A 27,580-nucleotide genomic window follows, 5' to 3' on the forward strand; every position below is an offset into this window, starting at 1 on the left:
AAACCATGATAGTGAACTGTCGGTTTAATCCCCAGATCTGCATAACTACCAAGCACACTTTTGCAGCAAGCATCCGGGTTCAAGTCATAAACTTCTGGCCCATCACACAATTCACTTTTTCATCACACAAACTAAGGTTCTTACATGAAAACAAAGCTGATATAAGTATACAAGCATGTGACAACCAACATACAAAAACCTGTAGCTATAAAACTGATAAAAACATACGACCCATAGCATTGATTAAGATCAAGGTTTCCAAGGTAACAGTGGAGTCTCTGAGTCTAGATATGTGGAAATACCAGGCCCATCTCGAGCCCCCTTGACTGATACACCAGATGCAATGGATTCAAGTTTCATCATCTCTTCTGGTGTTAGCTTAAGAGATAAAGCTCCTATGTTCTGTTCAAGATTTTCGATCTTGGTGGTTCCTGGAATGGGGACAACATCCTTTCCCTGGTGGTGAACCCAAGCCAATGCTAGTTGTGAAGTTGTGCACCCCTTCTTTGACGCAATTTCTTTAACCCTCTCATACAAGATCTTGTTGTGTTCAAGATTTTCGGGTTGGAACCTCGGTATGTGCTACAAAATGGAAACTTATATTAGTTCTAATGGAAACAAATTCGGTTTGACCCATTTTGTTTGATTATCTCTAATGAGCCAACGGGTGATATTAAGAAAACTAACAAAAAATGCATCAGGGCAAACAAATTGAAAGTGGGTGCTATGTACTTCTAGTACATACAATTCAATCGATTTTATTTATATGTTTGTAGAAAGAATTTGAACAAAAGGTGTCTTGGGCCAACCAATCCGATATAAAGATTAGAAAGATGTATTTGACAGACCTTGCGCATGTCGCCATCTTCCAACTCCTTAAGAACCTTCGGGCCATATGAGAAGAATCCCCGTCCGAGAGGACTGTATGCAACAATCCCTATCCCAAGTTCTCTAGCAAAGTATGATATGCATAATTTAGATATTTGTATTTTTGGATACTTCATTATTTATATCATTATAAAAAAGTAAGGAATGGTCATGGAAATGATCCTTTTGACAAACATTTTTAAACATGTATGCATCATGTTTTGGACTTAAGCATGCTGTTTTGGGTTATTTTGGCAAGAAAAACATCAAAGATAACAATTTAAGACACAATGGAATGAAATCTAGGCTTAAAACTTAAAACACTGTTAAGTAGTGTGTTTTAAGTGTTAATTAGTGTGTTTTAGTTGTGTCTTAAATTTCATACCTAGAATTCATTGCATCGTGTCTTAAATTGTTACGTTTGTTGTTTTTCTTACCAAAATAACCCAAAACATCGTGCATAAGTCCAAAATATGATGTCTACATGTCAATTCCTATGCCTTCTCATACTTCTCATGAAAAGAGTCATTTTTACAGGAACTTCACCCTACAGGAACATATAACTCAATCAAATACCCCACGTTGGGTTACATATCGCAAACGACGTGGCAGTAGGCATTCAAACTCAAAAATGGTGGGGCCAAACAACTAATTAAGTGATGAAATGTCGGCCCTATTCTGAAAATGGCATCGTTTGGGCCAAAAATGGAATGTGGCCATCTTAAGTTGGTTAAAAAACGTTGGTATCTAACCTGCAAGTAGGAATAATATGTTCTTCAACATCTCTCGACCACAAGGACCATTCTAGTTGTATGGCAGTTATTGGGTGCACAGCATGGGCTCTTCTGATCGTTGATGCCGATGCCTCAGATAATCCAACGTATTTAATTTTTCCGTCTTTCACTAGCTTTTTCAATTCTCCCATTTATTAAAAAAAACAAAAACATAACTACCGATTACATGATACAAAATAATCAATCTGTAACAAAACCGGTTGTAAGATATGATGTTTGGATGTCCTTCTGTTGAAATTGTGATAATAAGTAGTCGTGTTTCAAACAAATACTTGTTGTTTGTGGGCCAAAATGTAAAATGAGCCTAATTAATAAGTAATCGGAATTGGTTATGTTGTATGTATTACTAACTTAACCCCAAAATAATCAAATAATCAGGATCAATTTCACTATCCCTGGCAAACACTAGAAATTGACTATGTGTAACCAATTTTAAAACAAGGCTCTCACTATCTGCACACCAAGTCAGGCTATCTGCACAATTAGGGTTTGCATACGCTGCGTATTGGTCAATACGCAGCGTATAGGGTTACCTGAATACGCTGCGTATTGGTCAATACGCAGCGTATATAAGTGGTAGGTGCACGACCAGACAGTCAAACCTAGTACCATGTCAAATCAGTCTTACATAGGGTGCGTATTGATCAATACGCACCGTATTGATAGACTGATTTGACCTGATACGATGTTGTCCAGGGCACGTGAATAAAGTAATACGGTGAGTAGGGATCAATACGCTGCGTATTGACATGCCAGATGAAAGTCTATTTATCCCTCCATTCATATCTGTTACCCATCACCCGACATATACTTTGCTTTCCTTTTCATCTTCTTCTTCAGTAAATTGTTAGTTTTTGGTTCAACCTTGTTAAAATGTCATCATTTTGGAAGGATAATTATTTCGGTAATCGTTATTCTAACGACACATGGGGATCAAATGCTGCCAATGAGGAGGAGGAGGTTGTGTCTGGAGTCCCTGTTAATCAAGAAACACAGTTGCCAGACTTGAACAAGACTCCCACTCCACCTGTTGATGAACCAAATTACCCGGCGCATCAAGTGTGTCCAGATTACGGATATGGGTATGAATCTCCGTACGTGCAACAAAGTGGATACGGTGTTGAGAATGCACCTGTTGATGAACCATATTACCCGTCGCAGCAATCGTATCCGGGTTATGGGGTATACGGGGATGAAGGTGGATACGGAAGTTACAGTGGATACGGTGGTGATGGTGGATACGGGGGTGAAGGTGGTTATAGTGGATATGGGGGCTACGGTGGATACGATAGATATTGGGGTGACGGTGGTTACAGTGGATACGGGGGTGAAGGTGGTTACAGTGTATACGATAGATCTAGGGATGAAGTTGGATACGGTGGATACGAAGAACATGGTGGATATGGTTATGAGTCCCGTAACACATCACTTTATGAACCATCTACCCCGGGCAATCCATTTCAAGTAAATGAGGTATCACATTAAAATAATTATTGTTATTATTATTATAATTATAATTGTTATTATTATTATTATTATTATTATTATTATTATTGTTAAAAATAATATAATTATAATAATTATTGTTATTGTTATTATTGTTAAAATACTTTAATTATAATTATAATTGTAATTATTATTATTATTATTATTATTATTATTATTATTATTATTATTATTATTATTATTATTATTATTATTATTATTGTTGTTGTTGTTAAAAATATTATAATTATAATTATTATTATTATTAAAAATTGTATTCTTTTTATAATAATAATCTAGTTAGTCTAATTAATAAAATGGTTAGTTTAAACCTAACTTAGTTAGTTAAATGATAGTTATATCCTAACTAGGTTAGCATTTAATACAAGGGACCACTAACTGAGTTAGAGAACTCAGTTAGTCCAGTTAAGTGCCAAAAACAATAAAAAGTCCCTGAAGTTTCAAATTTTACGAAAATAGTCCCTGAAGTTTCAAAAAATTGACAAAACAGTCCCTAAAGTTTTGAAAATTGACAAAAATGGTCCTTGAAGTTTCGAAAATTGACAAAAATGGTCCCTGAACTTTCGAAAATTGACAAAAATGGTCCCTGAACTTTCGAAAATTGCAAAATGGTCCCTGGACTTTTGAAAATTGACAAAAATGGTCCCTGAACTTTCGAAAATTGACAAAAATGGTCCCTGAAGTTTCGAAAATTGACAAAAATAGTCCCTGAAGTTTCAAAAATTGACACAAATGGTCCCTATACTGTTCAGTTAAGTATGCTAACTGAGTTAGTGTTTAAAGATGAAATCTTTATATGAAAGTTAACCTTGTTAAATCATTCTGTTAAAATAGTTTCAATAATAACCATATTAGTACCTTAAGTATGAGTTTCGATTATGATTATGATTATGATTATGATTATGATTATGATTATGATTATGATTATGATTATGATTATGATTATGATTATGATTATGATTATGATTATGATTATGATTATGATTATGATTATGATTATGATTATGATTATGATTATGATTATGATTATTATTATTATTATTATTATTATTATTATTATTATTATTATTATTATTATTATTATTATTATTATTATTATTATTATTATTATTATTATTATTATTATTATTATTATTATTATTATTATTATTATTATTATTATTATTATTATTATTATTATTATTATTATTATTATTATTATTATTATTATTATTATTATTATTATTATTATTATTATTATTATTATTATTATTATTATTATTATTATTATTATTATTATTATTATTATTATTATTATTATTATTATTATTATTATTATTATTATTATTATTATTATTATTATTATTATTATTATTATTATTATTATTATTATTATTATTATTATTATTATTATTATTATTATTATTATTATTATTATTATTATTATTATTATTATTATTATTATTATTATTATTATTATTATTATTATTATTATTATTATTATTATTATTATTATTATTATTATTATTATTATTATTATTATTATTATTATTATTATTATTATTATTATTATTATTATTATTATTATTATTATTATTATTATTATTATTATTATTATTATTATTATTATTATTATTAATGTCTTTTTGACACAAATGGTCCCTGAAGTTTCGATTATATTATTATTAACGTAACTTTTTTAGCGTTTCATGTCTCTAACTGATTTGAAGAATTGGGTACAAGAAACGGGAAAGGATAATGGTTACGTAATTGTTACCCGCCGATCAAAAAATATTGGCGGTACTACTGGGATGGTATGGCTTGTGTGCGACCGTAGTGGTGAACACCGTAGTAAAGCAACAGTTAGGAAAGCTGGTAGCAAAAAAATCGGCTGCCCATTTTCATTACTCGCCATCCGGGACGTGACGAACGACACGTGGGAGTTAAAAGTGGACTGTGCGAACCATAACCACGAACCTACGACGAGTCTGTTGGGCCACGCTTTTGTGCGAAGATTTACTAAAGCCGAATACAAGCTAGTGGAGCAGCTAACTGCTCAAAACATGGAGCCACGTATCATATTTCAAACCCTAAGAAAGCAGTTCCCCGACAGCCTGCACGTTCAGAAAGACGTGCAAAATGCGGTACAAAAAATTAGAGCGACAATAATGGACGGAAAGAATCCTATTCAGGCACTGGAAAGCCTGCTGCATGACCGCCGATTCATTTACGACACCCGACAAGATCCCAAAACAGATGTCGTAACAGAGATTTTCTTTGTTCATCCTTATTCAATCACTATGTGGCGTGCATTCCCGCACGTGATGTTGATCGACGCGACCTACAAAACAAACCTCTACAACATGCCATTTGTCCAGGTTGTGGGTATGACGTCGACTGGGAAGTCTTTTTGTATCGCACATGCCGTTATTTGTAAAGAACGAAGGGGTAACTACGTGTGGGTGCTTGAGCGGATCAAGTCAATATTGCATGAATGTATGATGCCGCGTGTGATAGTCACGGATAGGGAGCTTGCCCTAATAAACGCGTGTTCTAAAGTATTCCCGAACGCAAAAAGGCTTCTATGCCACTTTCACATCCAACAAAATATAGCTAGAAAGTGCAAGTCAGGGTTCGATAAAGAAGATTGGGGGAAATTTATGTCGTACTGGCGGACATTGTGCGAATCTTCATCAGAGGCCATGTACAAGTACAACTTGGAGAAAATGTATAACCGACTCGTGGTTGCCAACCGAGAAAGTAAGTGTTCCTTCAACAAACGACTCACCCAATCTATTATATTTCACACACGCTTTTACATTTCATTATTTTATTTTTACAGGTGTCTATGATTACGTCTACGAAAACTGGCTCAAAGACTATAAAGAAATGTTCGTTTATGCGTGGACCGATAAGTGTCGCAACTTTGGTCAGCGCACCACCAACAGAGTTGAGAGCCAGCACGCAAATTTAAAAAGATACATTACGCGCGGGAGTTCATTGGAGCGAATAGCAAGATGCATCATTGATATAGTTGAAACTCAGTACGATGAAATACAAAAAAGTTTCACTGAGAGCATCGAAAAAACGATGAACCACCACAGACACCGAATGTTGGACAACCTACGTGGAAAGGTTTCCCATGAAGCACTTGATTTGCTGGAAAAAGAGCTACTGAGGAAGATGGATGTGTTGCGGAAACTTAACGCATCATGTGGTTGCCATATGTGGCTTAGCAAAGGATTGTCGTGTGCTTGTAGGCTGGAAAACTACACACGTACAGGTAAAAAATATTAAAACCACAAACCTTTTGTTATTTTGTACGATTTAGCTGTTTCTCACACCGTATTAACTTAACTGTGCAGGGCGTATAATACAACTCGACGAGATAGATGTATTCTGGCGTAAGCTTGACTTGCTCCCTTGTAAACTGGTAGACGAGGAGGTCGATATTGTAGCAGAGCTCAATAATGTGCGGCAACATTTAGAGGCGCAGTCCCCCGTTCAGCAAAAGAGTATGCTTTCAAAGATAAAAGCGGTTTTCACCCCGAAATCGTCAACCAAGAAACCACCGATCGTCCAGCAAAACACTCGCGGTCGGCCTACATCAAAGAAAGTACAAGAAAGGCTAGATGAAGCTGCGAGGTTAGACCAAGCTGCGAGATACAGCTCCTGTGGCGAGGACAGCAACGTAATTACCGCTTCCCCCAAGCATAGGTACGATTTACCCCGACACAGCTCATACGTACCGTCAGAGGGCTCTCGTGGAACTGGTTCGTTTGTGAAGTCTGAAAAACCTAAAATGCAACCAAACAGTTCAACAAGTTCTAAAAAGAAGGAGACGAGGGATGATAAGGTTTTTCCATTAATAAAGGGGGACGAGCACTTGTTATGCATTAAGAGGTTTAAGAATCAAATTCCATCAGAGTTTCGCTCTTACATATCGCGTATACAAGATGTGACCCCAGACGGTCATTGTGGGTACAGGTCTGTGGCTGTCGGGTTAGGTTTTACGGAACACGCATGGCCCAATATTCGAAGAGATTTACTACTGGAGATTGACCATAACAAACCGCGTTGGAAGCATGTATTCGAAACATATAACGAAGGAGACTTTAAACGAATACGTAAGAGCATCGAATGGCATTCAGTGAAAGGGTGCGATCAAAGTCACTGGATGGAAATGCCCCAGGTAGGGCTTCTCATAGCGCAAAGGTATAATATTGTCCTCCACGTGCTAAGCATTGAATGGAGCTCTACCATCTTCCCATTAACGGATGCCCCACTAGATCCACGACCTCAAGCGATAACGCTTATACATGTTCACGGGGGACACTTCATACATGCTAAGTTGGAAGGAGACTACCCCATGCCTTTAGTGAACCCGCTGTGGTCGGCACATCGATCAATAGCTGCGAAACGGTGGGAAGAAATGTATACACCGCGGTTAGAGCACTACTACGAGTTAATGCATCCTAAATCAGACCGAGACAAAGACAGAGAACCGAGTTTAAATGTTATCGAAGATTAAGCGGAAACTTGTATTTTTGTAAATTGTAGAAATTTTTTAATTTATAAAGTTTTTATCATTTTTAATTTTTATAATTCAAATAATATCATTTTTAATTCATTTATAATTTATAATTTATAATTTATAATTTATAATTTATAATTTATAATTTATAATTTATAATTTATAATTTATAATTTATAATTTATAATTTATAATTTATAATTTATAATTTATAATTTATAATTTATAATTTATAATTCAAATTTTTATAAACATAATTTTTGGATTATTTTTAGTTTCTCTAAATACAAACCAAGAAAAAAACAAAAAAAAAAGGTCTTCTAAGGTGCGTAGGGATCCCTACGCATCGTATGTTATCCAAATGACAATAAAGCCCCTCTTTTGGCTTCCTTTAGCCTCAGAACAAGGGTAAAAAGGTAAAATGAGGCTAAACAAGGCAGCGTATTGATCAATACGCATCGTAGGTTAAAGGCGGACAATTTTCCCCCCAAATTGAAGTTTGAAAATATAAATATGTTAAATTACGATTTTGCCCTTCTTTTAGGGCTATACGAGGCTAAATATAAGGGCAAAAAGGTCATTTTCGGACCTTTATATACGCTTCGTATGGGTCTCTACGATGCGTATATAATTTTCATCATGATGACCTTTATGCCCTTCTACAGATGCTTCGTATAGGCTAAACAGAAGGGTATAAAGGTCATTGTGATGACCTCTTATATACGTATCGTAGAGATCAATACGAAGCGTATATAGAGGTGGACAATGACCTTTTTGCCCTTATATTAAGCCCCGTATAGCACTGATAGAAGGGCGAAATCGTAATTTCAGACTTTGGCATACGATACGTATTGATCTCTACGATGCGTATAGGTTCTGATATAAATCAGGAAAACCCCTACGCAGCGTATGTTCTTCCCCAAATTACATACAAAACCTCTACGAACCCCTACGAAGGCGACTACGTATTTCCGACCGTATACACGCGAATTCGAAGTATAAACGAGGTATATACTCAACCTATTTAAGTAATTTTGATTTTTTTGGTATTTTATCCGTAAATTAGGGCTGTATCATAGGTAAATTAGGATTTACAGTGAATTCGGGGTGTTTGTTTGATTTGTTTGATTAGGGTTTACAGTGAATTAGGGGTATTTGTTTGATTTGTTTGATTAGGGTTTACAGTGACCATTTTTGTAAATTTATCAAACCTCAGGGACCATTTTTTGTAAACTTATCAAACCTCAGGGACCAATTTTGTAAACACATCAAACCTCAGGGACCATTTTTGTAAATTTATCATCCGTAAGGCGCGTATGGGCCTAACGGGCAACGACGGACTTAGTTTCGACGCTCGTTAGGCCCGTACGCGCCTTACGGACGACGTCGACTAAATAATAAAAAAAATATTATTTAGTCGACGTCGTCCGTAAGGCGCGTACGGGCCTAACGAGCGTCGAAACTAAGTCCGTTTAACGACGGGCTTAGTTTCGACGCTCGTTAGGCCCGTACGCGCCTTACGGACGACGTCGACTAAATAATAAAAAAAATATAAGAATTAAGTTCCATGTTCTAACGAGTGTCTCTGGAACATAACAGGTTCTGTGTGAATTTAAAGTTCAGAAGGCTTTATACGCTGCGTATTGACCAATACGCAGCGTATACAAAGTGTCAGTATACGATTCGTATAGGTCAATACGCAGCGTATTAGGAGTCACTGCATATAAGAATTAAGTTCCATGTTCTAACAGCTCCGGAACGGAGGATAAACTGGTTAAGGCGTTACGGTTCTAAATGAAAGGTCACGAGTTCGATTCATGCTAAGGGCCGGTTCTTTAAAGAAGACCCCCTTTTATACTGATTTTATATATATTTACACTTTGGTCCCTGGTGTTTCATTTTTTATAAAAATGGTCCCTGAAGTTTCATAAAATTACAAAAATGGTCCCTGATGTTTGATAATTTAGATAAATGGTCCCTGATGTTTCCAGGATTTACAATAATGGTCCCTTATGTTTCTGAAATTGACACAAAATGTTTCCAGGTATGAAGTGTCAAATTTTACCAAGTTTATATACGCTGCGTATTGGTCAATACGCAGCGTATAGAAACCTGGCAAAAATTTGACACTTCAAACCTACCAAAATGACCCCAAATGTGCATCAGTTTTGTATACGCTGCGTATTGGTCAATACGCAGCGTATAGGGACCTTGTTTTCTGTGCAATGATTGGTAATCAGGCACTGAGATCTATGGTTTATCTACGCTGCGTATTGGTCAATACGCAGCGTCTAGGGTTAACCTTATAGGCTGCGTATTGACCAATACGCAGCGTAGATAAACCCTAACTTTTGCTAGGGTTTGGTGTGCCAATAGGCACACTCTAAAACAAATAGTGAAACCCCTTCTAAGTTTTACTATAAAACTTGGGCCAACTACTAAACACAGGAAGAGGTGGCAGGGGGCAGTGCCAGTGGCGGATCTAGGATTCGCGCCAAGCCGTAACGTTTTATAAATAAGCGGTAACGAAATCGAAAAAAGGTCAAATTTTTCCAAAATTTACACTAATTTTACACTACCGCCGGAACGCCAAGCCGTAGCGGACGCCACCCCTTACTATATGCTACATCCGCCCCTGGGCAGTGCAACACCTCATTTCAGGGCTTAGCCCCCTTTCACAGTTCATAAAAAATAGTTATGACAGTTAGGGCTCAGGTGTAGCCACTTGTTATATCTTGGGATAAGTTCATAAAAACCAACATACTTTCTCATCTGCATGACAAAAACTGGCGAACTAAATTTTGGAATCTTAAAGTTAGTAAAAAATTTTTAAATACATAGGGCAAACCCGGTGCACGAGGCTCACGCATGAGCTTGGTCTGGGGGTGCCGAGACAACTATAACCTGTTGTACGCATCCTTACGCTGCTTTCCTGCAAGGGGTTGTTTCCATGACTCGAATCCGTTATCTCCACATATGGCAGCAAGTAAGCAACCTTATGGTTGCTCCAGCCTCCAAGGTTCGCCCCATTGTTCAAAATACATCAAAATTGAGTTGGAGACTTTAATTTTACTTTAATATAATTCAAAACAAATCATAATTAAGAATCATATCAACAACCGGGAACAAACAAATCAATGAAACACTTCTACACATTCATGTTCTTTTTTACTATACTTTCTTGCAAAATTATGTGCTTATACTTTACAGCCTTATAGGATCTACCACTCAACATCTTCCTAAATATCAGTCCCAAACACTCAAATTAAGTTCAAAAACAAGAAAACCTGATTGGATCCTGATTTTAAGTAATGCAGAAATATAAGCAGGAAGATCAAAACAAGTATAGTCTAAAGAGTAAAAATTAACCGTGATTTCTATGGGCACACGAGTGTCAATCCTGTGCTGATAATACAGATCAATGCAATCAACCTCAAGTCGCTTCAGGCTAGCTTCACAAGCAGCCCTTACATACGCCGGATCTCCCTCAATCTCCCACGCATAACCGTCTACATATTTGACCCCAAATTTGGTAGCCAGCTCAACTTTCTCCCTCACCCCTCCCTTCAAAGCCTGCAATTCAATAATTGTTAAATAATCGATCCACAGAACAAACAATGTTGGGGCTTCAAGCTTTAAACACACACAGAAAACACACAGACAAACAAAAGAATTTACTGCTTCGAACCCACTTTTCATTGATTGCAAAATTTATAAAGAGAAACAAACACACTTGAATCAAAAGAAAAGGAATCAACATACCCACAAACCCATTACTTTGACCGAAAAAACATAATAAACAAACGTGACTAATGGTTAAATGATGCGCTCCACAAATCTGCAAAGCGCATTATTTATCCTAGAAAAGTTAGAAAATGTTGTTCAAAAATTAGAAAAAAACATTGACGATGATACCTTGCCAAGAAGGATTTCGTTGGTTTCGGGGCCGTAGACATCGGAGGTGTCGAGGAAAGTAACACCTGCGTTAACTGCGTGGTGGATGAGCTTGATCATGTCGGGTTCAGGTTTCGGAGCTCCGTAGAAAGCAGACATGCTCATGCAACCTAAACCCTGAGCTGATACCTCTAAACCCTGTGAACCCAACTTGACTCTCGGAACTCTAGCCATTTTCGATCTTTGTTGTTGTGAAATTGGAAGATCAAAGGTGGGAGTTGGTACCTGGTAGGATTTATAACGATGTGCGCCTGTGGTTTGCCGTGGTAGGCCTTGCGGTGGGAATAGTCGACTGCATGAAAATACATGCAGTACAAGCTGACACGTGTTGTCTCTCTATATATTTTGTTTTTCATTTTTTTTTTGAGTTGTCTCCTTTCATCATATACTAGTGTTTTTCAATGACGCGCGTTGCGCAAAAGGCATTGGTGTTTTCGACCGACATCATTCTTCAAACGATTCGAGATAAACGATGCGTAACCAGTCATATCCGGCATCGTGGAGTGTATTAAAAAGGGAGCAATTGGACGATTGGATGCTGGGCTAGGTGTTTCTTGGAATGCCCACGGATTGTTCGGGTCAAAACCACGATTATGAGGATTCATTTTTCGTATTGTGGTTGGACGAGAATTTTTTTTTTAAAAATAAGATAGAGATGATTATAGAAGAGGTGGAGTAGCTGTGGTAAAAAATTGAACAGAAGTGTGAGTATTTATAGTGAATACTTTTTTTTTAAAACACATAGCCGTTGGCCAACGGCTACTTGTCTTGGCCAATGAGATCTCGCCATGTCATCTTGATAGCTCGTCCAACGCCCGGGCTGAAACCCCCGCCCAAGGGGCCACGCCGAAACCCAAGCCTACCCGGGGTGATGACTTGGGCGTTTGTACCCAACCCACGCCACAACCCCCGCCCAAGGGGCCACGCCGAAACCCAAGCCCACCCGGGGTGGTGACTTGGGCGTTTGTACCCAACCCACGCCACAACCCCCACCCCATACACCATATTCTAATATACCATAAATTCACTGTTCATTATTACAGAAAAAGACAAAAAAAAAAGTAAAATAAGTTGTTGTGTATATAAAACCTCATTCAAACGAATTGCAGTTTACTTACTGTGTGTATGAAAAGTAATCTAAACGGTGCAATTACTTGCATTGATGCGTTGCTACAGGATTTGATGAACTCGGTACCAACCGGTACCGAAAATATCGTTACCGAAATCCCCAAAAGTGGGTACCGGTACCGAATATACCTAGTATGGTACGGTTCGGTACTGGTCGGTACTGGTACGACACCGGTATTTGAGGGTAAAAACCGGTGAATACCTGTGCAGAACCGTTACCGAAAATACACCGGTTTGATAAATTTGAGACCGGTACCTGTACCCGATACCATTTGCTCATATCTTCCATTCTAATTTTAAATAATTCTAATTCTAATTCTAATTTTAATTTAATATAATAACAAACACTGTTCATTCAGTTTAAATTTTATCATACTAGTTGATTTTCTGCCCGCACGTTGCGGCGGGACTCAATAACTGCAAAACGCGTGTCAGTAACGGCAAACAAATACCGAATATCAAAACATAAATAAAAATATCGTGAAAAGAATAGTCACTCCATCCTAAAAAAATGATTTTAAATAACCTAATATATAATAATAGGACCCACGCGTCCTACACGTTGGAAATTCGGTTGTTTTCAGTTCAGTTATTACGGTGTTAACACGTTAAAATATGGATGAGCTCGGTACCGATAACGGCAACGAAAGTACCGATCCAGAAAATCATCGAAATTAGGTACCGGCACCAAAAATGCTCGATACAATACGGTATGGTATTTGAAAGTAAATATCAATAAATACAGGTATGGTGCTAGACTGGTGTCGAACCGAAAGTAACGATTCTGAAAACGCCAAAAGATGGGTGCCAAATTGGTACCGAAAATGATTTGGTATAGTAAATTTGGTACTGATACAGTACCGGTTTGATTACAGGATTTGATACGATTACTCATCAATAATCTACATATCCAAGTTAATTTTATATGCTACAATGCATTAATTACAGAACAAGACAAAAAATAAAGCAAAATAAGTTGTTGTGTATATAAAACCTCATTCCAACGAAATACAGTTTACTTACTGTGTGTATGAAAAGTATTTTAAATAGTGCAATTATTTGCATTGCTACGTTGCTACAGGATTTGATGAGCTTGGTACCAACCGGTACCGAAAATACTGTTACCGAAATCCCCAAAAGCGGGTATCGGTACCGAATATACCTGGTACGGTACCAGTCGGTATTAGTACGGTACCGGTCGGTACTGGTACGGCACCGGTATTTGAGGGTAAAAACCGATGAACACCGGTGCCGAACCGGTACCGAAAATACATCTGGTTTGATAAATTTAATACCGATACCGGCAGTGGCGGACCCAGAAATTATTTGCTGGGGGTGCGGATGAGGTGTTCAACCATATTTTTAAGGGGTGCGGTCGGGTTTTTTTGCCTAAAATATACACTAAATTTTTTTTTTTCAAGGGGTGCGGCCGCCCACCCTGACCACTATGTAGGTCCGCCCATGGATACCGATACCCGATACCATTCATTTAATTTTATTTTTATTAGTGTTCATTCCATTCTGTTTTCAATAAATGTATATTATTACTGTTGATTCCATTAAGTTTTTAATATATAGGTAAATATGAATTTAATTAATCAATTTCTTTCACCTAAGGATTATTAAAAGAAGTAAAAGGTATATTAATTACTGACGGATTGGATTGGTGAATCGCAGATAAAAAAAAATCACCGAGTCCATTGACGCCTCAGCAATTCGGGATAAATACTAAAAAGATTGATTTCGGATAAGATTTTCGGCCAGGCATTTTCAGTTGTTAAATAGTTTCTGATCGATGGTAATCTGTTGGCTAATTTTATGATGGGTGATCCGTTTCAAAAAGTTAATATAAATGGTTACAAGATGCCAATAGTTATATATAACATTGAATCCTTAGGCCATCCGGGGTGGTCAGTAATGGATGAGTCATCACTCGTGAAAGTATCACGCACACCACCGTCTCCATACTCCATCACAGCGGAAATTTATAATGCGTGAACCATATCACGTGTGAACAATTTGTTTTGAATTCAGTTTAGTTTTGTTAACGAGTTAACGCAAACCCGCGCGTTACTGCGAGTCTGTTAGACCGAATAAAATATGTGTTAAAATATTGAATCACAAACGCGCGTTGCGGACCGTCACGTAAAACTATTTATGAAAAGAATGAGTATGTTGAAACGATAACATTGGTTCCTTATGCAACGGGCACTCGTTACAGCAGAGAAAACCCAAATGTCCAAAAAAATACATCGATCTAGAACTATAAATTTAAATAAATTGAAGATTTGTTTCTTCTATGATCAACGCACAATTTTGCCTACTTGAATTTGAAGTGAGTAAACATATACATTTGGGAAAAAGTAAACGAATTTCTTTTAAGACACAAAAAAATGATTTTGATTACATAAAATTTCTTCAAAACATCAAATTTGCCTGCTTGAATTTGAACTCACATTTGACTTTCTTGTTTGGTGTTACGGTATCTTTGTTGATGCAAAGAAAAGAATAGGGCAGGACACTCTAATTCATTTGCATAAAAAAAAGTACACATTTTTAAAGACTTTATATAATAAATTAGTACATCATCTGGGTGTTCACAATAGAGACAAATTTCATACCTGATTTCAATTCGGCTCCTTATTTGGTATCTGTTATCGCCATCACCAGTCTTGCTTTGATTCTAGTTCAAATCACATCTTAAGTCGGCGACTAAGACCCCTATAAATGCCGCATTTGTTAGACTGTTTCCATTCGTCGATGTTGATAAAAAAAACCCAGTTCTTTGTTTGATGTCAACACCATTCTGTTTCCATTCGTCGATGTTGATAAAAAAATCCAGTTCTTTGTTTGACGTCAACACCATTGTTTGAGCGATTCTTTGAACACACCACATAAATCCATCTTGAATCTTCATCATCATAGAACCTGGATCAAAATCAAAATAGAAATCAAATCATTTACACACCTTAGATAAATTTGCAATTGGGTTTTTCTTGTTCATCACTACCATGTCGATCTATATCATTGGATATGCGACTTATCCTATATACTTACACCGTGAAACTAACAAACAAAATTAGATAAAGAATACACATACAAATCGAACGAAGGCTAAGGCGTAAAATCGAAATCAGAACCCAAAATGTGGGAGCCCATTTATAGTTTATTAATTTTAAGTTTGTAGTTAATTAAATATTGTATGTCTTTTGAATGCTTTAATCGATGCATTAGTTTGGTTAACAGTTATGTATATACATATGATACTAGGGTAGGGTTCCAGCGTGAACAACCTCCCAAGAGTGAACTGCGTGAACAGATATGGACCCTTGATTTTCATCATCTTGAGATTTTAAATTAATGGCATGATGGTAAATAGTTGCTTAATTTTTACTATTTAATTAAATGGAAAAGGGTATATTAGTCATTCCATCTCTCCCATCTTCTAAATCCATAATCATTTCCTTTATTGAAAACAACTTCAATTCCCTCAATTGTCGCATATATCAATTAACCAAAAGATCATTGTTCCAATCTATAAAAATCCTTATTCTCTCTCTCTCTCTCTCTCTCTCTCTCTCTCTCTCTCTCTAAGAGCAAATCGACTACGATTCTGATGCAGATGAACATCACCTTCTATCGTGTTTCTACTTCTGGTGGCAAATCAAGGTATATAATAATGCATATAGTGATTTCTTCTTGCTCTGTTCTTGCTCTGTTTCATTGTTTCCCCCTTTTTGTTTCATGTAAAATCTAGGGTTTGTAGTTCATAGTTTTCAAATAACTTAAATTGTTTAATATAGTGTGTATAAGTTGCTGGATTTAAGTGTGATGTGGTCGTTTTTGTGCAGATTAATATTCGATTAAAACAATGTTCGGTTTAAATGTTATGCTTGAATGGATTAAATGCATATATGTACTATGTTCTTTACATAGGTCTCTTGACCCATGTGTAATCGGTGGTCTTTTACGTCTGTGTATAAAATATGTGCTTCAACCGATTCAGTACACAGGTGTACAGTTCCTTGTACACAGGTGTACAGTGATCCTTGTACACAGGTGTACATACTATTATACTTAATTTTGATGATACATGCATGTAATCATACGCAGTTAAGAGTGGTCGGAATCTACAAACATTATCAAGCCACCGTGGTACACCGATATCATCTAAGATATTATATGTTTTGGTGTCGTTTTCTGTTGCCGGATTATTCAATCTAGGGCTTGTAGCCAATAAACATTTTTTTTTTGTTTTTCTGATGTCCTGATGTATATTATTTAAGTTGGGTAGAGTTTAATTTTTGCAAAAACTTGTTTGGATCATTTGATGTGAACCGGTTCGGTATACACATGTGTACATTAGAATTACCGGTGTACACATGTGTATGTTCAAGTTGTACACATGTGAACTTTATATTTTTTATTTTTCTATAGAAAGACGTTGTCGCAAAGTACTTGAAAATCAGTTAATCATCCGAAGTGGCGGGACTTTGATGGGGCATTGCTATGCGATTGTTTGAAATTCGGTTGATAGTGGCGTTTTTGCTATGCGACAAATGGAGACTTGGTTCGGGGTAACAACAGAAATATGGGATAGTAGACTTGGTTCAGATGAAAACAAGCACCGTGATCAAATACTGAAAGAAGCGCTTGCATACGACAAGGCGAATAGGAGTTTTGAATAGTAGATTTTGTGGTAGACAATAGTATGTGTAAGGAACTGGTTGATGACACAAAAATACACATTAGAATGATTATTATGACAGCCGATAACGCATTTGTTGCAAATATAGGTATGCATGTGTAAAAATTGATGTGTACAATTAGTGGATGATTTTTAAACATCCCATTTTTATGTACCTTCTAATTTTTAAATATCACATAAACACTACATTTTGATATGTAACTATGGAAGATAGACTAGATATTAATAAATTAAAGAGGACAAGGTGGCTTAAATATAAAATTCTAATACTTTCTGATTTAGATATAGTTTATAGGTAATAATATAATAATGAATAGGAATAAATCTAAAAAAGATTATAACAATTATAACAATCATATTTCCAGTGTACGAGGGACCCGTTTGAAAATGACAGCTGAATTTGAATTTCAATTTCGGATTGGATGCTGATTTGGATTAATAACAATAATGAATTTATATTAATTAAATGTGATTAGGATATTGTTAGATATTTTGAAATCACAAGAATATAGGTTGGTGTAACTGATTTGGATTAATAACAGTAATGAATTAGTATTAATTAAAATGTGTAATTACAATCTTATCCTTTATCATCTTAAAACAAAATCAAGGGCCAAGATCAGTTCACGCAGTTCACCCTTGGGATTTTGTTCACGTTTGAACCTAATCCTATGATACTATTTCATTTCGATATGCATATGTATCGTGAACCGGTGTGATGAATCAACACCCCTCTTCGTAAGATGGTTGCGTAATGTCTTCTGTTCGAACGGAAAAGATAAGCACGTTGGTATTTTTTTGTAGTTTATTAATATAATATTTCAATTTAATGTTTTCTGTCGGTTGCAAATCATGTTGGTGATTTCTTTTTAGTTTATTAATATAATAATATTTCATTTTAATGTTTTTGTCTCTTTGTTTTAGATGACTTATCGGTTTGATTATTTAATATTTCATGCAAAGCAACGGTTTAATTATCTAATATTTCATTTTAATGTTTTTATGGTTTGTTTTAGTTGAGACATCGGTTTATCGAAACCACCGTTAAAGGACATATGGATGTTAAATAGTAAATCTGAAACATCGCATCGCTTCAAAAGGTTGTCATAAAAAAACTTAAAAGGGACATGTGTGTTTTGAAGGGGTGCAAGTTGTTTTTTGTATATATAGATAATGATTTTGATAGTTTGTGGTGAGTGATGGACATTTCCACTAAAAACCATCACTAGTGATGGAATAAAGCTCGATGACATGACGGAAATTGATTGGATGTTGTGAGTGATGAGTGAGTGGTGAGTGATGACCACCCCTACCCCCTTAAAAATACTCTCTACTTTCTTCATCTCCCAACATTCATCTTTAACTCGCACCACCTCCTTGACCCACTACCACCACCTCTTACTTGTGATATCAAATAACCAGGAATCGTTGTTTATTAATTGTCAGAAGATTGCTTTAAATAACGCCAGAGTTACAACGTAAACAAGAGCAATACAAAGAAAACTACGAGATAGACTCAGCAACCCTAAAGACTCGGTACTAGTCCAACAATATGGACTATTCCGTTATTAAAAAACTACCAATGACTACTTTGTGAATTAATCTTAAAACCCTTACGTAATTCAAAGAGTAGTTAATCCCATCTTCCCTCGTAAGTAATAGAACTGATCAACACCAACTGGATTAGCTCAATTTGCCTAGCATCAACCAAGTTCCGAATAAAGTGATACTTTATGTCTATGTGCTTACTTCTGCCATGGTATGCTTGATTCTTTGTAAGGAATACAGCTGACATATTGTCGCAGAAACTAGGTGTGGCCTTTTTTTTGCAACTGACCCAACTCGATGAGAATCTTCCTTAGCCACGTAGCTTGACAATGAAATGAAATTTTGATTATTCAATTATTGTCACATTTTAGTATGTTATGATGTTTTGAACAATCTCGTTCATCTCACTCCGATGTTTCCGTCATCGGTTGGGGTGTGACAATGATAGCCTAGTTCTCTTGTAATGTTTGTGACGGAAAGTAGTGGCAAACTAAAAAAAATACAATGCCCCTAAAATGATTGCTAATATGTTTGTTTTTTAACGGTCACAAAGTTAGTCGTTAATTTTCTAGGAAAACTATAGGTGTTAATTCTTTGATTGGAAGATTACGTTCGCTAAATCTGTCTTTTAAATTTTCCTTTCGCAAACATAATTGGCCTAATGCAACTTTTTATTAGCAACCTTTTTCAAATGTGTTGCATTTGACTCTAATGCAACTTTGTTGAACATAAAGGTTGCATTAGAAGATCTAATGCAACCTTTTTCAAAAAAGGTTGCAAAATTATATTGAACTAGAATTACGACCCGCCGCAATTGCGGCGGGGATTCTTTAGTTATAACTAAGTCGATTTAGGACCCACACGTTATGTTGAACCTGTGAAACGGGAAAAACAACAGACAATGTCAAAACGTTCACTCACACACGCACGTTGCGTGGTGTTAACTCACAAAGTTTAGAACGAAACGTAAAAATGGTACACCACGCACGCACATTGCGATGTGTTAACCCACAAAATTTAGAACGAAGCATAAAGCGAAAAATTTGCGAAAAATGAAAACTATAAAAGACTAAAGTTGAAAGTAAAAAAAAATTGTGAGGATAGATAGTAAAAGATAAAAAGTTTTGGGTTAAAAGTAAAGAAAACAAATAGTTTTGGGTTAAAAGTAATTTAGAAAATACCTTTGGGTGAAAAGTGAAAATATCAAATTTTTTTTGAAAAACACCCAAAGCATTGGGTACAAGACATAGATGCACAAAAAGGTTGGTAATTTATAGGTTTTTTAATTTGCAACCTTTTTGTTAAAAGGTTACAAATTTTATTAAAAATTGCAACCTTTTTCTTGAAAGGTTGCAAATTTAGTTGAAATTTGTAACTTTTGTTAAAAAAGTTGCATTAGGAAATTTTAAAAGTAACTCTCACATAAAAGTCATCTTAATAGAAAAATTAATATATGTTCTTAAAAAGAAATAAAAAAGAACTATTAAAAAAATAGTATAGGAAATATATGGTTTAAAAAAAAGGGGAAAATATAGAATATGTTAATTAAAGTAAATATAATAATAAACTATTATAATATATTAAATAAAAGAAAAACAAAAACTATATATTATTATAAAAATAAAGTTAGTATTCATCGTTTTTCGTCGACAATATTTATATAATTGTACAAACGAAAATTTTGAAAAACTAAACTCAAAATACCATTTACATAATATAAATCATCAACAAGTTAAGGCATTGTGGTGTTGTACCCCATGTTTTGGGGTTTTTCAAAAAAATTGATATTTCACTTTACACCTAAAACTACTTGATTTTGTAGTTTTAACCAAAAAGTTTTTAATTTTTCCAATTTAGCCTCACCATTAATTGTATTGAGCTTATTTGGTGAATTACTTATTTGTATAAGATAATAATACAGACTTAATCGACAAACACTAGTACATAAGTGATCAAAAGATGCTTAGTGCTTCCAAAAGATGCGGTTCCCCACTCTAACCCGCATCTTATGTATGTTTTGAAAAAAATCCTTAGCCAAAAGATGTGGTTCTTATTTAACCGCATCTTATGAGTGTTTTTAGAAAAATAGTGAGCCAAAAGATGTGGTTCTAAGGTAAAAAGAAATAGAATATTGTATTCAATATTATTATTAATATTAACCTTACTTTTGTGTTGCTAAAAAAATTATTTTTGTAATTTTATACCAAAGACTATACAATTTAAATAAATCTTAGCCGAATTAAATTATTTAAAAAGGGACTACCTAAGTACATATTCACACATCCTTGAAGTTATTTGCACATCGAGCTTTAGAAATTGAATAATATTTAAATTTACTTTCAAGAACGAAAAGTCCTTCTCAAACTTCCCGCTTCTCCCAATATTTTGATTCCCGCCCACACTTCAACACACCAAATTAACTCCTCTCTGACCCTAATTTGCTCACTCCTCTCAAACCCAATATTTCGTTTGCTCTCACACTTCCCTCTCTATCAATTGATAATCGCAAAATCTAGCTCTGGTGGACATCGATCTTCACAGTGTTTATGGAAAACTGAACCAGAATTTGTAGTGATTGCGACTGGAACAAGGAGGTTTACCGTCGTCACTGTGCAATTGACCTCTCTTTCACTCGATATCATTTGGGCGTTTCACGATTACAATCGGTATCATCCTTCACTCTTTTTTACCTCATCTATTGGGTTAGAAAATTGGGGATTTTTCTTTCTTTTGTATCAATTTAGGAAAATTTGTTTATTTTTAGGTTAGTTTTAATCATTCTCAAAATTAAACAGATAAAGGTGGATCTACATGATTTATAATATATATTATGGTTTTTTCAGTTTGTTGATTATCATGTATAGTGGTTTCTTAACTATCAGATTTGGGTATGAAATTGTTGTTAACATGTTATTTTATGTTACTCTAACTTAGACTAGTGAGGTAAGAAAGTTTTTGGTAGATTTGTAATGTCTATTGACAAAGCCAAAAGTATATGCTCACAAGGTGTTCAATGAAACTCCTCAAAGAGATTGCATATCGTGGTATTCCAATATATATTATTTAACTAGAAATGGGCATTGCCTGGTATTGTTAGAGACATTTAAAGAATTGCATGAATGTGTGTTTGTACCAAGACTAGTGTTGCTTGCTAGTATTAGAGATGGTAAAATGAGTAGGAGTGCAGGGCTTAGGCACAAGTCAAAACTGGTTGATTGTATTTGTGTACTGGTGGTTTAGGCTGAGATATGTGTATTGTTTTTGTGTAGTTATTAAGTCACTTCCTGGGTTGTTTGGTGTATATCCGCATCAGTGAAAGGTTATCCTTTCTACAAACAGCCTAATCAGCATGCCACATCAGCTTTTCACTTATTCTTTCCACAAACACTTTTTACCCACAACAATAATATATATATCCTTCCCACAAACAACCTTATTATAATTATTTTATTAAATTTAAACTAAATAAAAAAAAGAAAGGACTCACCATTCCCCCATTCTTCACCATAATTCCCCAAGAATCCTTAAGAATGAACACCCTCCATGTCATCCTCTACAACACCCACTAATCCATCCCTCTCACAAATGCCCTCCACATAGGCCAAGAATCACCTACAAACATCCTTGATGTGGATAGTCTAATAAATTGGCCATTTGTTGTTAAAAATAGTTTTTTAACTTGTTTTACTGTTTTTTTGTGATTGACACAGTTTTGGTAACTTGGTTACCTTCTTTTGCATCATGGCAGGACCTTAAGTTCATTATGATTTTGATGTTGGTAAATTGGGTGTTTTTTTTGGAAAATAAATAAACAAGCTTTATGGGTCCCTTTTTGAAATAAGCTTTATGGGATATTTTAATATGTATTTTACTAATTTCATCACCACTGAACTCTTAAATTATCAGTTACTTTGTTCGTTCTAGTTTGTTAATTTGTCTGCTACCTAGTGATACTAGATTTTACTTTGTGACACTAGTTATATTGTAGAATGTCTGGTATTCAGGAGTCTGGTCTAAGAACTTTGATATTTTTGATGGTGACATTGTTCTTTTTATATTAAGTTACTAATAATCTAGAATCATATTTTTGTATGGTTATAGAGAGTTGTTTCATGATTCAGGTAACATCACATCTCATCTTTTATCAAGGATCATATGCGGCGTGCTGGAGCTTTTTGTTTCTTCCAAGTTTTTAGCGAGGGAAGTGGTAAGATTGTTATTAAAAAGAGTGTTTTTATACTCTATTTCATAGAAAGGGATGTAAATTTTTTTGTTAAAGTGTTTGTGGTTATATGTTAATATTTTACAGGTACCATGTTTTTCCGGCCATGGGGTTTGATGGGTTAGATGAAGAAGATAGAGTGCGATGGGGTATTTAGATTTCAATCGGGGTCCTCCATTGGTGGTTTTGAATATTTGAAAAGTTATTTATAAATTATTTTTATGGTACCTGTTTTATTTTATTTAGATTAAATTATTAAAATTTTAATATTTCAATTGATATTTGTGTTTCCTTCATGTAGTAAAAAAAATGATAAAAGACAAGACACTACTCTTCTCTCTGTCCAATGCACAAGTAGGAGGTTAGAATTGATATTTTGTGTGGCATCCTTCTAAAAAGTTATTCTAGTAGTCTTTTTGAGGTTTAGAAATGAGGAGGACTGTACGTTTAAAAAATGTGTAGACTGTAACTTTAGACATTCAATCTTTTCATTGTTATTTTTGGTATAACACTTGTTTATTTGGGCACAAGTATGGTTGGAAGTAAGAATGTTTACCAAAATTCTTGTATTATGCAGGAAGTCACACTTGTAGAGCTTGATGGAAACAGAGATTACCACATGGCCGTTGAACTTGGAGGTAGTGGTGGAATGGTATGCTTAAAATATATTTCTATGTCTCTGTGTTGTGCATTATGTTTCGCTAGGAAATTATTTTATTTATCAAGTTATTAATTTTTAAGGCTGATTTCAACTAATTTACATGTTGAAGTTGAGAAAAACTAGTTGCTGGAAATGCGCTAAAGGATTGAAGATGGTCATTATAGAAAAAAAAGTCGAGCTTGAAACTATGCGAAAAGAGTTTGCCAGCCAGCGACAACTTAGAAGCTATGATGCGGAAGGATATGAAACAAGTAGTTGGAGATCGAGATGAGTAGAATGTTTTCACTTTTTTATTATTGTAATTGACTGTAGAGTTATTTAATTTTCGACAAACATGTTGAAGTACACACTTTGATTATGAATGATATCTTTGTTATTATTGTTTTCGTGTAGTTACTATTGAATTTATATCAATTAATAGCAATTGAACTTATGTTGTAAGGTTGTATTTGTGTGAAAATAATGTTGCTTGTGCTATAAAAAAGGTTGCATTTTTTCTATTAAAAAATAATAATGGCTGCATTAGGCCTAGAAAAAAGGTTGCATTTTTATAGAAAAAGTTGCATTTGAGTGTAAAAAATGTTGCATTTTTGTAACTAAAACACAAAAAAAAGTTGCATTATAATGTAAAAAAGGTTGCATACTAAAAAGGTTGCATTTGACTAGTAAATGCAACACTTTAAAAAAAGGTTGCATTTGGTCTTAAAAAGGTTGCATTAGATCTAATGCAACTGCTTCTAATGCAGCCCCGATAAAAGGTTGCATTAGGCCTAATGCAACCTTTACAGGGCCAAATGCAACTTTTTATCGGAGTTGCATTAGGTTCATTTTCTTGTAGTGTCATTTAGGGTGAGTGTCTAAGAGACCTTCAAAAATGTACTAGCCACGCAAAACCAGACATAAAAAAAAACCCGCTCAAGCATGCACTTCAAACAAAAAAAGCAGCCTTTATTTATTCTTCTCAAAATTACATGCAATAGTAAAGTAAACGCTTATTAAGTGCAACGAAGGTTTAAAAACTAAAAAAACATCTCTTAAAAGAAAACAAATATGATATTATGGATATAGGAGCACACGCATAAACAAAACACTCGTATGGTTTGATTAAGCTTTCCATGCAGATAATGGAAGAGTCTCTGAGTCCTTATATGTTTTTAAACCAGCACCATATCGATCCCCCTTGATTGAATCAGGTGATGCAATAGATTCAAGTTCAGCCATATCTTCTGGTGTTAATTTAATAGATAAAGCTCCAATGTTGTGCTCAAAATTTTCTATCTTGGTGGTACCTGGAATGGGTACAACATCATTTCCTTGGTGAAGAACCCAGGCTAATGCTAGCTGAGAAGTTGTGCACCCTTTCTTTGTCGCTAGGTCATTAATCCTCTCGTACATAATCTTGTTGTGTTCAAGATTTTCAGGTTGTAACCTTGGCAAGTGCTGCAAAAAAGTAATAGACTCAACTTTAAAAGTTAATTCTAACAAGCAAAGCATTTAAAAGAAAACATATAGCTTACACCATTTTAAAGGGAAATTTCTTATGAGGATTTTTAATTACACCATCTAAGGGGGAATTTCATATGAATATTCTCAAGGGAAAAAAGGATTATAAAACGATTCCTAAAATGTGATTTTAATAAGATAATCTACTAATTAAATCATTTGTTAAAAGATCATTAGATATTTGCAAAAATGTTCCACCCCTATGCAACCTTACCCCTATTCGTATTTCAACTATAAGGAAAACAAGCAAATAGTTAATGAATGTTTATCGGAGGCTTTTTTTAAAGTTTTTGTCCTCGGCTTCTTAAAAAATCCGACACTAGATATTCTCATAGAAAACGAACTCCTTCACTAAGCTAACATGACAAAACTAAAAAAGGAGTCTGGGACAACAAATTTCAATTGAGTTTGCTACTTCAATAGCAGACCCTATAGTAACCAAAGCAAGTTCAAAACCTCATAGGAGCACTTATAATTTTTCTAAACCGTTTAGATATCATTTTTTTTTAAGTAATCAAGTTGATTTGTGATGTTTAATGTCTTCTTATTGCAATAGATAGATGGAAGGAACCGAACAATATTGGAAAATAATAAAATAAAAGTGTAGACAACATACCTTACGGGCGTCACTTTCTTCCAACTTCTCTAACATCTTTGGACCATGTGAGAAAAAACCACGTCCTAGAGGACTATATGCAACAATCCCTATCCCAAGTTCTCTGAAAAAGTATTATAAACAATAAGAACTTTGGAAGTTTGGGTACTTCATGATTTACAATGTCCTAAAATAAGAAGAAAAGAAGAGGAAAGACGATATTAGACCTGCAAGTGGGAATAATTTCTTCTTCAACATCTCTTGACTGCAAGGACCATTCCATTTGTACGGCAGTAATTGGATGCACAGCGTGTGCTCTTCTAATAGTCGATGCCGATGCTTCTGATAATCCAACATATTTAATTTTACCTTCTTCGACCAACTTCTTTAGTTCGCCCATCTGTTAAAAAAACAAACATCAAAATCCAGCCCAAATTGTACGCGAAATGCATATATTCCACCTCTAAATAAAATACATCGACTAAAACAATACAATACAATCATGTTTATTAAATTTTAAAGTAAAATAACACGGACGAAAACACTGATATATACATCTATCTAACAAAGGCAAGGATCATGTAAAACTAACCGTGATTTCGATTGGCACACTAGTATCAATCCTGTGCTGATAATAGAGATCGATGCAATCGACCTCAAGTCGCTTGAGGCTAGCCTCACAAGCAGCCCTCACATAAGCTGGATCTCCTTGGACCTGCCACGAACCGTCGAGTTTGATCCCGAATTTGGTAGCCAGCTCCACTTTGTCCCTCATCCCCCCTTTCAAAGCCTTGCCGAGAAGGATTTCGTTGGTTTTGGGGCCGTAGACATCGGAGGTGTCAAGGAGGGTAACACCAGCGTTAATGGCGTGGTGGATGAGCTTGATCATGTCGGGTTCGGGTTTGGGAGCTCCGTAGAGATCGGACATGCCCATGCATCCTAAACCCAGAGCTGAGACCTCTAAACCCTGTGAACCCAAATGCCTTCTTGGTACTCTGCTTGCCATTTTTGATACAGCTTTGTTTTAAATTTATTTTCTTCTTGTACTGATTGAATGATGAAATGAAGGCATGAACCAATCCTATTTATAGCAACCGGAGTCGGTACGAAGTAGAATTAATTCCATATGGATCTGAGGACGTCAGACCCTACGTATGGCGGCTCACAATAGTCCCAAGTGGGCGAATAAGCAATCTTTGTAGACTCGTGTTATGTCTCTTTTTTGAAGTAGTTGTGTTGACTTAAAAAAAAAATCAATCTTTTTTAAATAGATAAAAGACACATACAATGTTCTCCTACAAGTGTTATTATCAGCAATGATTTGAAAACTAATTTAATTATTTGTAACATCTGTTTACTTTATTGATAATTATAATCTATTTCTTTTAATTAGAATATATTAATACAGTACATTTGTAGGGTAAAAACTTCATTATTGTAGACATTATTCTATGGAGGGCCACAATTACCCGGAAGGGAATCATTTAGTTTAAATTGCTTCAAATTAATTTGGTTTTTGGTCACAAAATAGGTTCGTTCTAGTCTTCATGAGTTCCACAATCACATGTTGTGATGCCTCAG

The 27,580-nt window shown here is 35.1% G+C and overlaps 2 protein-coding genes and 1 long non-coding RNA gene across 3 annotated transcripts; 1 reads left to right on the forward strand and 2 right to left on the reverse strand.

Annotated features, from left to right (window-relative positions):
• Window positions 1-141: 141 nt before the first annotated feature.
• LOC110906922 (auxin-induced protein PCNT115-like) lies at window positions 142-11,808 on the reverse strand. Its single transcript, XM_035982548.1, has 6 exons — window positions 11,596-11,808; window positions 11,050-11,253; window positions 5,117-5,123; window positions 1,620-1,785; window positions 849-951; window positions 142-582 (listed from the first exon to the last, which is right to left on the reverse strand). Exons 1-6 carry the CDS (start codon window positions 11,806-11,808, stop codon window positions 250-252), a joined length of 1,026 nt encoding a protein of 341 aa, XP_035838441.1. The 3' UTR covers window positions 142-249.
• A 9,580-nt stretch (window positions 11,809-21,388) lies between these two features.
• On the forward strand, window positions 21,389-24,225 carry LOC118486261. The gene is made up of 5 exons (XR_004878137.1): window positions 21,389-21,684; window positions 23,140-23,225; window positions 23,328-23,601; window positions 23,818-23,892; window positions 24,011-24,225. It is a non-coding gene; the product is annotated as an uncharacterized LOC118486261 (long non-coding RNA).
• Window positions 24,226-24,828: 603 nt separating this feature from the next.
• LOC110908640 (probable aldo-keto reductase 4) lies at window positions 24,829-27,066 on the reverse strand. The gene is made up of 4 exons (XM_022153587.2): window positions 26,592-27,066; window positions 26,227-26,399; window positions 26,021-26,123; window positions 24,829-25,341 (listed from the first exon to the last, which is right to left on the reverse strand). The coding sequence occupies exons 1-4, from the start codon at window positions 27,003-27,005 to the stop codon at window positions 25,006-25,008; spliced, it is 1,026 nt and encodes a 341-aa protein (XP_022009279.1). The 5' UTR covers window positions 27,006-27,066; the 3' UTR covers window positions 24,829-25,005.
• Between the last annotated feature and the right edge of the window lie 514 nt (window positions 27,067-27,580).

Source organism: Helianthus annuus, chromosome 14, assembly GCF_002127325.2.
Source record: "Helianthus annuus cultivar XRQ/B chromosome 14, HanXRQr2.0-SUNRISE, whole genome shotgun sequence".
NCBI lineage: Eukaryota > Viridiplantae > Streptophyta > Magnoliopsida > Asterales > Asteraceae > Helianthus > Helianthus annuus.

What these genes read in the sequence shown, in the direction of transcription:
- LOC110908640 (XM_022153587.2), bottom strand. Translation starts at nt 27,005, where the DNA reads ATGGCAAGCAGAGTACCAAGAAGGCATTTGGGTTCACAGGGTTTAGAG. An exon ending in GTGTGCCAATCGAAATCACG is followed by an intron (nt 26,400 to 26,591) that starts GTTAGTTTTACA and finishes TTTTTTTAACAG; the next exon opens with ATGGGCGAACTAAAGAAGTT. An exon ending in GAAATTATTCCCACTTGCAG is followed by an intron (nt 26,124 to 26,226) that starts GTCTAATATCGT and finishes ATACTTTTTCAG; the next exon opens with AGAACTTGGGATAGGGATTG.
- LOC110906922 (XM_035982548.1), bottom strand. Translation starts at nt 11,808, where the DNA reads ATGGCTAGAGTTCCGAGAGTCAAGTTGGGTTCACAGGGTTTAGAGGTA. An exon ending in ACGAAATCCTTCTTGGCAAG is followed by an intron (nt 11,254 to 11,595) that starts GTATCATCGTCA and finishes ATTGAATTGCAG; the next exon opens with GCTTTGAAGGGAGGGGTGAG. An exon ending in AAGATGGCGACATGCGCAAG is followed by an intron (nt 583 to 848) that starts GTCTGTCAAATA and finishes TCCATTTTGTAG; the next exon opens with CACATACCGAGGTTCCAACC.